This window comes from Lissotriton helveticus, chromosome 3_1 (assembly GCF_964261635.1).
Source record: "Lissotriton helveticus chromosome 3_1, aLisHel1.1, whole genome shotgun sequence".
Taxonomy (NCBI): domain Eukaryota; kingdom Metazoa; phylum Chordata; class Amphibia; order Caudata; family Salamandridae; genus Lissotriton; species Lissotriton helveticus.
The window spans coordinates 1864014370-1864027823 of record NC_136061.1 but is presented as its reverse complement, the minus strand read 5'-3'; the positions used below and the strand labels follow the sequence as shown (position 1 = coordinate 1864027823).

At 52.4% G+C, this 13454-nt stretch overlaps 1 protein-coding gene across 2 annotated transcripts in view; it reads left to right on the top strand.

The window, feature by feature from the left end:
• PHRF1 (PHD and ring finger domains 1) overlaps window positions 1-13454 on the top strand; it is a 429596-nt gene that overhangs the window by 173881 nt on the left and 242261 nt on the right. For both annotated transcript variants that reach the window (XM_078682828.1, XM_078682827.1), the window contains exon 8: window positions 2424-2599. In XM_078682828.1, the coding sequence (XP_078538954.1) occupies window positions 2424-2599 (176 nt within the window). The remainder of the gene's footprint in view (window positions 1-2423; window positions 2600-13454) is intronic.

Sequence of the window (13454 nt, the reverse complement as noted above, 5' to 3'; positions counted from 1 at the left end):
GGCTCCAGAAACATTTCTTGCTTCGAACTTCTTACTTTTCTCTGGCTGTCGAAGCTACCTGATGGTAAGGCCGTCTCAGTGCTGGAGCGGTCTCCAGTAAGGCCAAACCTTCTCCCTAGGTCTGCAACTGCCACCCCCTCCTCGAGAGATTATCACCAATTTCAGCATTTTCGCAGCTTGAAGAGAGCATGCTCATTTTGTCAAGGGCAACAATATCCGCAACAGCAATCCAACCTGCTGGTTAGGCAGTATTGTGGTAGAGCCAGTGGGAAAGGCCACAGATCTGTCCAACAACCCTCCTCATCCTCTCCTGCACCACTTACAAAGCAGACCTGGCTTGCTTTCCCATTCCCACAATGAACCTGTGGGAGGAAGAGTGTCCTGTTTTCTACTGGTCTGGAAGGCGATTACTTCGGACCAGTGAGTCCCTAAAACCGTAGAAAAGGTTACACCCTTGCTTTCTTCTTGCTCTATTTCATATTCTCCCTCCGCCTCCCCTCCAAAACACCAGGCCATGTTGCAGCAATTGGTGGCAGCACTCCTGCGGAGAGGAGCTCTGGATCTAGTGCCTGCAGGAAAAGGGTCAGGGTTGTTATGCATGTTACTTCCTGGGGCCCAAGATAGACTGCAGGTTGCACTCGATCTAGGAACTCAAGGACTTGCAATTCTTCCTTAAAAAGGAAAAGTTCAAAATGCTAACTTGAGCTCAAGTGTTGTTTGTGTTTGTTGGAGCTTGGAGACTAGATGGTGTCATTTAACCTGAAGGATGCGTATTTCCACATCCCTATCATGCGGTCACTCCAGATGTACTGGTTATGTGTGGTAGGTTCTATGCACTACCAATTTACAGTACTTCCCTTGGTCTTCACATCTGCACCTTGATGCTTTCACAAAGGAGATACCGGTTTTTGCGGCCCATCTCAGAAAGAGCTGACACCACTCCCTTTCCGTGACAACACAGTCCCTGTATAAACCTCGGGCCCATTAGGAGCCTGTTGGGCCCTCTGCTTCGGCACTGAAGATGATACTGGAATCGAAGCTGCCACAGAAGCCCACATCGGTTTTGAGGACACCATTGGTGCCGATACCATCAACAATCCCGGTTACCAAAGCTTTCTTGGACAGAATCAAATGGGTTATCTCACCCAGGCTACCATCGTCCCCATCTAGAACCTTAATGTTGCCTTTTCCTTCATGGGTCCTCCTTTTGAACCACTTCTTTCATGACCCTTCAAGTCCCTCTCCTGGAAGATTACCTTCCTTGTCGCTATTACATCCTTAAGCGAGTTGCAGGCCCTTACTTTACAGGAACCTTTATTCTAAGTTCATAACGATACAGTTGTCCTTGGCACAAACCCAGAGTTTCTTCCAAGGTTGTATACCCTATCCACATCAGTGAGACCATAGGGCTCCATGCCTATTTCCTTCAGCCACAATGGGTAGCATAAAGGGGCCTTCACTCCATAGATGTCAAGCGAGCATGAATACCACTGACAGAACCCAGTCCTTTCGCATGACAAAGCAACTTTTGTTTACTTCTGCCAAACTGCACAAAGGCCATGCTCTATCTAAGGCGGGCATAGCCAGATGGATTGTCAAGTGTATCCGAACCTACTACATTAAGGCTAAAATAGCTTTGTCTGACCATCCCAGGCTGCACTGCACATGAAGGAAAGGAGCCACTATGGCTTTCCTTGGAAATGTTTCCATAGCCGACATTTGTAATGCAGATACTTGGTCCGCTTCACACACTTCACCAAGCATTACTGTTTGGATGACCTAACATGCTAACAAACTAGAGCTGGTCAAGCTGTTCTAAGGACTGTGTTTAAATCTTTTGCAAAATCTACCAGCTAACCACTGCTTAGGGTAGTACTACTTTACTATTATGCAGAGCATATGTTTCACCAGCCAAATATTCTACGAACAGAATATGCTACTTACCCTGTAAGCATCTGTTTGTAGTGTGTAGTGCTGTAGATTCACATGCGCCCACCCACCTCCTTGGCAGCCCTTGTTTGTTGCAGACAATAGGTTCTTTGCTTGCTTACTTAAGCTCTTTGTATGTAACTTCTTGCATGGTCACTAAGCTGTACTTTCTACTCCATCGCTACACTCGCGCTGTGTGGAAAAAATTCTAAAAATGGAGCCAGTGCTCATGTGCATTAGCAGCAAAGGTTGCAGTTACTATACCTCGTTAATCGAAAGACATCTTTGAAGAAAACTGAGTTGTAAACAACCTAGCCCAACAAAGATCGCAGGTGTATACAGAGCATTTGATTCTACAGAACTATACGCTATGAACAAATGCTTACAGGGTAAGCAACACATTTATTAATTCTTGTGAAGCATTCTGCATTAATGTAGCCTATTTAATGACTGAGTCTTTTTTTATGCATGAACGTCTTTTTCTTGCTCTTTAGAAGAGGAGCACATAAGTGAGGCTGAAGTTGCTACCCTTATGGCAGAGGTTGAACCCGTTTCTGGCAGGCTGCGCAACAACGTTGTACGAACCCGTGCCATTGCTAGAACTCGACAGAGTGAGAGGGTGCGAGAAACTGTGAACAGGCTCCGAACAACAACTGCACGCCGGAACGAGGTATAATATTTTGATCTTCATTTAGTTTGTTAGTCCTTTTCTTATGGATGCTGTTGCCCACAGTCCCATCCTTCGACTGTGTCCCTTGTACTCTGGATGCAAGCCCCACTCTGACCCTGTACTTAACACCTTTTTCTCCAAAACTCAGTGTGCTCATATAGGGTCTTTGGAAGCTGGCTCTGTATATACTTTATCAAAAAGAGATATAGTGTGCATAGAGTTCAGTAGGTCCCCAGACAGAGGATTAAGGAGATAATACCCTACTCTCATTTTAGTGGTAGCTAGGCAGGAACACACATCCAATGACTAACTCCAGGCCAATGTTTTGTACTAAAATATTACTTTAGTTACTTTTATTTTAGGAACCAAGTTAAACTCCGTTACAGTTAAGTAAACTTTTCATTTGCAATACTTTCAAGTTATTATTGGCAAAAGGGTTGTATAGCATCAACCAATATTTCACACGTGCATGCAACACTTTTCAATGTAAAGAAAGATACTTTGTATTCAGGATCACTCTTGGTACAATACAGTGAGACAAATGCAATCCTGTGGGAGGAAAGACAGGTGAGTAACTTTCAGGAAAGTAAACTGTTTTGAGATTCAGTCTCTGGGGGTTTTGGTCAACACTGGGCAAGGGTCGGACCAAGGTAGGGTACTGTACAACCAGCGGCACTGGGGCAGTCGGGTGCAGAGGTGACTGGGCGCCAATGTTATCCTATGAAGGCTGGGAGCACCTCGAAGAGGCACCGGTTGCAGGTAAGTGCCTGCAGGTCAGAGGCACAGGCCCTAGGGGTTAAAGTCCGCACTGGAGGGGACACCAAATAGCACTGAGACTGCACCACCAGCAGCACAGGGGCAGCTGGGTGCAGGGTGAAAAGGGGACGTCAGGTGCCTTGTAGAAACCAATGAAGATCCTTGTTGTAGAATTCGGAAGCGGGCTCAGTTCAAAAGGCAGGCTGAAGGAATCCCACGGGTGAAGAGGTAAGGTGAATAATGGCGGATGCCAGGACACCGTTGGTTGGGAACACTAAGGCCTGGGATTTGCAGGTTCAGGGGTGTCTTTAGGCGTCTGGTTGTTTTCACCGGTACAAGCCGCAGTCGGTGGGGGGTGGTGAGACCCTTCAGATTGAGGTTGCAGTTGTCGTGAGGGAGATTAGGAGAGTTCCTCCAACGCTAGATGGCATATCCGGATCGCTGGGGAGATTTCACAAGGTCAGTGGGCTACATGGACTCTGGCCGTGGGTGTCTGGTGCAGAGTGGTGCAAGTGTTGCGGATCTGCCTGGATCCGGAGTTCTTGTTAGTTACTTGCTGGACAAATCCGGTGTCTAGGTGAGACAAGAGTCTTTGTTTAAGACAGCACATGTCCCTGGGATTCTTGGAGTTTGCTTTCTTAGCTGGGTCGCTGGATGAGGATGCAGGCTGGTAGGGTTGGGGCCACGTCAGTTGTCCTCTTCTTCACTGCTGCACAGCTCTTCAGAGGAACAAGGTTTAGGGGGGCTTTAAATAGTAAATTTAAGGGCGTTACTGAGATTAAGTGGGCAGTATCAAATGGCTTTTTTCCCCAAGCGGGACTATACCTTTTGGGTGCACCCTCCCTTTGGAGAGAGGGGCATAACTCTGTTCATATTGGGCTTAATGCTCCAATACAAGATAGAGAATGTCTAAGAGAGGGGTTCATCTCTGCTTCTGGCGACCCTAGGTGTATGCCAGGCGAAGGTGGACACACCACCTCTGTTTACAAATTTTCCCGCCAGTCCTGCCACCAAAACTGGAGCTTGGAAACGAGGTGAGCATCTCCACTGGTTGGAGCTGCCCAAATCAACACAAGGTGAGAGCCTTTGAGACTCCCTGCCAAGTGTCGCTAGTGTTGCTGTTCATACCAGGGGGAGATGTGAAGCACCTCCACCCAGAGCAGGCTTGGTTTGTGACTTCCAAGAGCTGAAAGGGTCTCAACCCATGAGGTCAGAAACCGGTCGGTTGGTGGCTGGCTGGCAGGAATCTGACGGTCAATACACTAGAAGTTGGTCGTTTTTCAGGGGAAATCGCTAGGATGCTCCCTTAATGCATTTCATAATAAATCCAACACTGGCATCAGTGTGGGTTTATTATGCTGAGAAGTTTGGTACCAAACTTCCCAGCTTTCAGTAAAGCCATCATGGAGCTGTGGAGTTCGTAATGAGAAACTCCCAACCCATGTACTCAGTATGGCTTTACTGCACTTACGACGTCGGTGAATGGCACAGACAATGTAGGGACATATTGCTCCTGCAGCTATGACCTTGAATGGGATGCTGTACCCTTACCTAGGGCAGAAGGAGAGAGAGAGATCTCTAAGTTTTTATAAGGGACTTACGTGTGGCACAGAGGTGTGCCATTTGTAGAAACAAATGTACAGTTTAGAGAGAGAACACAGATTCTGTGCCTGATTACCAGGGTCCCAGCACACACTCAGTCAGGTTAGCATCAGGCATCTAGCAAAAAGTTAGGAAGTAACCATGCAAAAGGGGTGCTATCCTACAGGATCTGGCTGAAGTATTCTGAGCATACGGCCTGGATTTTGCCCACTTCTCTAGCATGGGGATTTTGATAGATTCACATGCTTGAATCATCCCCAATCTGGCTGTAAATCCAGTGGCAAAGAACAGTGGCTATAGATTCGATCAATGAGTTGGTAAGTGCTGAGCTCTACTACACCTAGAGGCCACATTTCTACCGCACATTCTGTGTGACGAAGTCCTTGGAAGAACTGTACTCTTAGCTAGTTACAGAACTTCTCTTTATTTCTTTTTTTTCCCAATAACCTTCCACAAGGTCCAGCCAGCATCCCCTACCACCCACTGCCCTGGCATAGATCAGTCACTCCTCTAGCTGGGTGCACTATACCAATGGTGAGGGTACAGGTGCATGAGCCCTATACCCCCTACAGTGTCCAAGTCCATTCTTAGACATTGTAAGTGCAGTGCTGCCATTAAGAGCATGTGGTGCTGGTAGTTTGTCATTACGAACTCCTCAGTGAAGCCATTACGAAAATGCAGACCATGCGCTTGAGCGCTTTAAGGACTCCAGGGCTACGGCCAAGTCCTTGGGCCTCTCGGCCCCGCGCCAGCAAACTGCTGCCTTTCGCTCCTTTTGTGGCTAAGGAGAGGGCGCCCCCACACGTCCTGCCAGCCACGGGCCGCAGACTCACCATCCAGCGCGGTGGCGGATGTGGAAACCGCCGTGGTGGCGGTCGGGGACAACGGCGAGGCCAGTCCACACCTTGCCCTGCAGCATCCGCCTCAAAACCCTCCTAGTCCGTGCTTTCAGGTCCATGTGACGCCAGTGGGGGTCTGTGTTCTCCATCACCACCAACACTTCGGACAGGTGGGTGCTGCAAATCGTCCGAAGGTGCTACTCCCTCCCCTTCGAGGCGTCCCCTCCAGCCATGCCACCGCAGTACCACCGCGTGTCGGGGGATCACTTGAGACTTCTACAAGATGAAGTTACGGCCCTCTTGGCCAAGGGGGTCATCGAGCGCGTTCCTGGGCCAGAAGTAGGGTGTGGTTGTTACTCCCACTACTTTCTGGTACCCAAGAAGGGCAAAGGGGGCCTACGCCCTATCTTGGACCTGCGGAATGTCAACGGCTTCCTCCGGCAGGAGAAATTCAAGATGCTGACACTAGCTCAGGTCCTTGCTGCCCTGGACCCAGGAGACTGGATGGTAACGTTGGACTTGCAGGACGCTTATTTCCACATCCCCGTCCTACCGGCGTTACCTGCGGTTCACAGTAGGGCAGGAGCACTTTCAGTTTTCCGTGCTCCCCTTCGGCCTTACCAGCGCCCCACGGGTGTTCACGAAAGTGATGGCGGTCGTCGCAGCTCATCTGCACAGGTTAGGGGTTTCAGTCTTCCCCTACCTCGACGACTGGTTGTTCAAAGCGGGCTCGCCCCAGACAGTCGTCAGCCACCTCCAGCCTACGGCCGACCTCCTGCACCTGCTGGGGTTCTCCATCAATGTGCCGAAGTTGCACCTGTGTCCCTCTCAGAAGCTCCTCTTCATCGGAGCGGTTCTAGACTCAGCGCAGTTTCGGGTTTATCCTCCCGAACAGCGGGTTCGGGATATTCAGGCTGGGGCTGATGGCCTCCTGCATCCTTCTGGTGCATCACGCCAGGTGGCGGATGCGGGCTCTGCAGTGGGACCTGAAGTTTCAGTGGGCCCAGCATCAAGGCAACTTGTCCGACCATGTCTGATCTCGGAGGGCACTGCAAAACAGTTGCAGTGGTGGCTCACGGACCGCGATTGGGACAGCGGCAGATCCCTCTCCCTACCCCAACCAGAGCACGTAGTCGTGACGGATGTGTCCCTCCGGGGCTGGGGGGCCACATGGGAGAGACGGAGATCAGAGGCCTCTGGTCTCCGGCGGAGTCCTGGCTCCATTTCAACCTTCTGGAGCTGTGGGCGATCCAGCTTCCACTGAAGGTATTCCTCCCCTCTGTCCGGCGGAGTGTAGTGCAGGTGTTCACGGACAACACCACCGCCATGTGGTACTGCAAGAAACAGGGCGGGGTGGGGTCGTGGACCCTATACCAGGAGGCTCTGCGCCTCTGGCAGTGGCTGGAACATCAGAGCGTGACCCTGGTGGTTCAACACCTGGCAGGTTCCCTGACCGCCAGGGCGGACGAACTCAGCCGTTGGTCCATGATGGATCACGAATGGCGTTTGAACTCGGACGTGGCGCAAGGCCTCTTTCAGCAGTGGGGAGAGCCTTGGTTAGATCTATTCGCCACCGAAGAGAACGCGCAATGTCATCAGTTCTGCACGTTGGAATTTCCAAGGCGGCACTCGCTCGGCGATGCTTTTCGTCGCGAGTGGAGCTGCGGTGTGTTGTACGCCTTTCCGCCTCTACCACTTCTGCCCAGAGTGCTGAAAAGGATCAGGCGCGCCCGGGCCCAAGTTAACCTTGTGGCTCCGGACTGGACACGAAGATACTGGTATCCCGAGCTACTCACTATGTCTGTCGATCCTCCGATTCGTCTGCCTCTTCAGGAGGACCTTCTGTCGCAGCAGCAGGGGACGGTCCTCCACCCGAACCTGTCCAGTCTCCACCTCCATGCTTGAAGATAGAGCGGCTGCAGTTGAGGCCATTTGACTTGCCTCCTGAAGTTTGTACTGTGATTCTGGCAGCCAGGCGTCCCGCCACAAAATCAGTATACGCCTGCAGGTGGAACAAATTTGTGGCATGGTGCACAGCAACGGCTGTGGATCCTCTCTCTGCACCCCTTTCTGAGGTTCTCCTCTTCCTTCTTTCTCTGGCCCAGCAGGGCTCTGCTCTGGACACTATCAAGGGTTACCTTTCTGCCCTTTCCGCCTTCTTAAGGCTACCTGATCAGCCTTCTTTATTCAAGTCCCCGATTGTAAATAGGTTCTTGAAGGGCATCACTCATGTGTTTCCCCCTGTTCCTTTCGTGATGCCCCAGTGGGACTTGAACCTGGTTCTAACTTTTCTGATGTGTGCTCCTTTTGAGCCGCTTCATAACTGTCCTCTCCGTCTTCTTACGCTTAAGACTGCTTTCCTGGTTGCCATCAACTCTGCCAGGAGAGTGAGTGAGCTCCAGGCTCTTTCCTCTAAACCTCCCTTCCTTTCTGCCCATCCGGACAAAGTTGTGTTGCGGACAAGACCCTCTTTCCTGCCCAAGGTAGTCACAGCCTTCCACATTGGGCAGTCCATCACCTTGCCCACCTTCTTTCGGCCTCCGCATCCCTCGAAAGAGGAAGAGAGGCTCCACCGTCTGGACCCAAAACGTGCGCTCTCCTATCTGGATCGCACTCGCCAGTTCCGGGTGGATGACCAACTTTTTGTTGGTTACGTAGACGCTAAGAATGGTCGGGCGGCGCACAAGCGGACCATCTCTGGGTGGGTCGTCTTGTGCATCAAAGTATGCTACTGCTTGGCTAAGAAGGAGCCTCCTGTAGGGCTGAGGGCCCATTCCACTCAGGCCACGGCAGCTACTACTGCCCTAGGCCGGGGAGTCCCCTTGCAGGACATTTGTCAGGCAGCTACGTGGGCCTCGCCTCACACGTTCGCTAGACACTACTGCCTGGACAGCCAAGTCCGGAGGGATGGCTTCTTTGGCCGTTCCGTCCTCCAGGACTTTCTGGTGTGATTATTGGTTCGCAGACCCACCACCGGGGTTGGTATTGCTGGGGTATCTATTCTAAGGTAAGGAATCTAATACTAACCTGTTTCTTTCAGATGCACAAGTTACTTACCTTCGGAAACGATATATCTTTAAGAAACAGTAGTTTGTATTAGATTCCTTACCGACCCACCCATTCTCCCCGTTCTGCGAACCGATATCTAGGGTTAAGGTCATCCCCTTTCAGGGCCCTAGTTTCATGGCACCAGTGTTGGTTTTTATCATGGCTCTGCGTTTCTGGCGCGGGAAAGCTGTGTATAAGAACTGACGTCAATGCGCGAGGGCGGCGTCTAAGTACTCCGGCGACGTCATCCCGGCGCCGACAACGGGCACGGAGCTGCAGGCGACGCCTACCGACACGCAGGGGTACTGCTACGCAAAAGTTTCCGGATCCAGTCTGACGCCTGGGGATATTCTAAGGTAAGGAATCTAATACTAACTACTGTTTCTTACAGATATATCATTACCGAAGGTAAGTAACTTGTGCTTTTGCCTCCAGCCTCCTTCACAGCCCCCGGGCTAATAATGAAGGCTGCTGTGCGGCCCCAGTGAGTAGTCCAGACCTTCCTGGTCTGTGCGATACTCCCACTGCCTCTACCCAGCTAAAAAGTGTATTGATTTTCTTTCTGCCACTAGACTCTGATACCTCCTGGGTTCTATCTCACTATACTCAACTGTGTATTATACCACCTATTCCTATGTGGTAATTTTATTAGGTATTGATTTCTTGCTTTGGAGTTTTTATTGGCACTCAGTATTTATTCCTGTTTTGGTATTTTATCTCATTGGTAACTGTTGGTGAATCTGATTGCTTTAGTCTGTTCTCACTTCCCAGGACTACTTATGGAGTCGGGCCATGCCATTGGCATGCCGTCCACGCCCTGCGCAAGGACTCCTGGCCCTCCTGCCACTGCACTGCCAAGGAGCACTGTAACAACTCCGGCTGCACTTCCTCCCCATGATCTATCAAAGGACCCTTTGCATTCTGCCACTGCCACTGCCACTTCAACACACGAATGTTGGCCGCACTGAACACCGCAACGCTTCTGCTCAGAAGACTACAGATAACCTCTAACCGCTCCTTTGCATCCTGCTCAATGTCTATTCCCTCTTCCACCTGGAGAACAACAAGGACCGCAACAGGACCGCAACACCACCGCCCTGCTGGAAAACCTCGCCAACCTCGGACTCAAGCAACTGGTGAACACCCCCACCCACTACGCCGGCCACACGCTTGATCCCGTCTTCTCTTCCAGCAAGTACATCACCTTCAGCCACGCCACCGGACTCCACTGGACCGACCACAGCTGCGTCCACTTCAGCTTCAAAAGAACGACGACCCACCACCACCCGCAACAGGTACCTCACAGGAATTGGAGCAAGATCACCGCGGACCAGCTCACCACCTCCCTCAACCAGAGCCCACCCGCCAACACAACGGACCCCAACGAAGCTGCCCGCAACTTCACACAGTGGCTGTCCGCCTGCGCCGACGACCTCGCACCACCGAAGAACCCTCCCAGCAGACCCAGAAGCAAGAAGGCATCCTGGTTCACTCAAGAACTCCAAGAAGACCTGCCGCACCCTCGAGAAAGCCTGGCTCCTCGACCGGACCACTGACAACATGACCGCCCTCAAACACGCTACCCGCAAGCACCACCAGCTCATCCGCACCACCAAGAAGAAATCCCTGAAGGAACGACTGGACAACAATACCCACGACAGCAAGGAACTCTTCAGCATCGTCAAGGAGTTCTCCAACCCCAGCACTTGCACGAACGACGTCACTCCGTCACAAGACCTCTGCGACTCCCTCACCTCATTCTTCCACCGCAAGATCGCCGACATCCACGACCGCTTCGGCGCACCACCCACGTACCCAACCGTTGAACCAACGCCCCCCACCGCCACCCTCCGCACCTGGACCACGGTGACCACCGAAGACACAGCCCGCACGATGAACAGCATCCACTCCGGATCACCGACCGACCCCTGCCCACACCACGTCTTCAACAAGGCCGACGCCACCATAGCACCCCAACTCCGGAACATAATCAACACCTCCTTCAACACCGCCACCTTCCCGGAGAGCTGGAAGCACGCCGAGATCAGCGCCCTCCTGAAGAAACCTACAGCGGACCCCACCGACCTCAAAAACTTCCGCCCCATCTCGCTCCTCCCTTTTCCTGCTAAAGTCATCGAGAAGATCGTCAACAGACAGCTGACCGCCTTCCTCGAGACGAACGGATCCCTCGACCCCTCGCAGTCCGGCTTCAGAGCCAACCACAGCACCGAGACCGCCCTCATCGCAGCCACCGACGACATCCGGACCATGCTCGACAAGGGGGAAACAGTGGCCCTCATCCTCCTGGACCTCTCCGCTGCGTTCGACACTGTCTGCCACCGCACCCTAGTCCAGCGCCTCAGCAACATCGGTATCCAAGAGAAGGCACTGGAGTGGATCATCTCATTCCTCGCCGGAAGAACACAAAGAGTCCGCCTCCCCCCGTTTCGCTCCGAGGCCACCGAAGTCATCTGCGGCGTCCCGCAAGGATCTTCACTCAGCCCCACCCTCTTCAACGTCTACATGAAACCTCTTGCAGCCATCGCACGCCAGCACAACCTCAACATCATCTCTTACGCCGACGACACTCAGCTGATCCTCTCCCTCACCAGAGACCCCGACACCGCCAGAACCTGCCTACACGAAGGGATGAAAGACGTCGCCGAATGGATGAAGGACAGCCGCCTGAAACTGAATTCGGACAAGACGGAAGTCCTCATCCTGGGATCCTCGCCCTCCGCCTGGGACGACTCCTGGTGGCCCCCAGCCCTGGGCACCGCACCCAAGCCAACGGACCACGCACGCAACCTGGGCTTCATCCTGGACTCCTCTCTCTCGATGACCAGACAAGTCAACGCCGTCTCCTCAACATGCTTCAACACCCTGCGTATGCTTCGCAAGATCTTCCGCTGGATCCTGACCGAGACCAGGAAGACTGTCACCCAGGCACTCGTCACCAGCCGACTGGACTACGGAAACGCCCTCTTCGCCGGAACCACAGCGAAGCTACAGAAAAGACTCCAGCGCATCCAGAACGCCTCCGCCCGACTCATCCTGGATGTCCCCCGACGCAGCCACATCTCCAGCCACCTGAGGAACCTGCACTGGCTCCCCGTCGACAAGAGGATCACGTTCCGGCTCCTCACCCACGCACACAAGTCTCTCCACGACCTGGGCCCCAAGTACCTCAACGACCGCCTGACCTTCTACACGCCCACCCGCCAGCTACGGTCCACCAGCCTCGCCCTCGCAGCCGTACCACGCATCCGAAGAGCCACCGCCGGAGGAAGATCCTTCTCTTACCTGGCTGCCAAGACATGGAACTCCCTCCCCATCCACCTTCGGCTGACCCAGGACCATCTCGCCTTCAGGAAACAACTCAAGACCTGGCTGTTCGAGCAGTAGCATGCCCCTTCCCCCAAGCGCCTTGAGACCCTCCCGGGTGAGTAGTGTGCTATACAAATGGTATGATTGATTGATTGATTGAATCACTTCCCTCTCCCTTGATATTGCCTTCATCATTGAAACCTGGCTCAACCCCTCCTCGACCCCAGACATCACCACTGCAACAGCTGCAAGATGCTACACTGAGACCGCACCAACAAACACGGCGGGGCATTGCAATCATCTTCAAGAAAACCATCTGAAGCGCCATCATAGACAACTCCATGCCTCTGATGGAACACCTAATTTTCCAACTACAGACTGACGCCAAGACCATGTTAAGAGGCACCCTCGTCAACAGACCCCCAGGAGCCCAACCAGCCTTCTGCAACACCATCTCCAACCTCATTGTCCCCCCAGCCATCTCCCCCTAGCCATCGACTCCTGCTACTACGTCCTACTCAGCGACCTAATTTTCCATGTCGAGGACCTCAACGACGCCAACTCCACCTTCCTTCATGAAATCCTGAACAACTTCAGCCTCACTTACCTTGTCTCCGATCTGATGCACATCCTGGAACCCTAAGGATCGAGAAAGACATAAGCTGTTGTTGGTGGACTACAAGTTAAGGGTCATTATAGAAAAACAGGCTTCCTTTTCTAAGCTCACCACGTCCCTTTCTTCCTCGAGGGATTTATTTAAAATCGTTGACTCTCTGTGGTTTCTGGATTTATCACAGCACGGATTTAGAAAGTTCCATAGTACCGAGTCGGCTCTCACGGTAGTAGTCGACAATATTAGATCTAAGGTTGACCGTGGCCAGACCATTTTGCTGGTCCTACTCGACTTGACTGCAGCTTTTGACACCCTATCTCCTTTGACTTTAACAGTTCGGCTAAAGGAGATATGGGTGGAGGGCCCAGCACTGAGCCTCCTGTCCTCTTTCCTCAGTCAAAGAGAGCAGAGGGTCAAGTTAGGAGAGTTCCTCTCCCCTGCTAAGCCTGTTCATTGTGGGGTGCCACCCTTTTTAACATCTATGTGGCCCCACTTGCCAGGCTAGTTAGATCACACGGGATGGAGGTGGTGTCATACGCCGATGACACGCAGATCATGGTGTCCCTCTCCCACTCGGTGAGTACCTCCGCGTTCAGTTTCAGGAACTGCATGCAGGCAGTCTCTGAATGGATGATTTTAAATTCACTGAAGCTGAACGGAGAGAAAACCG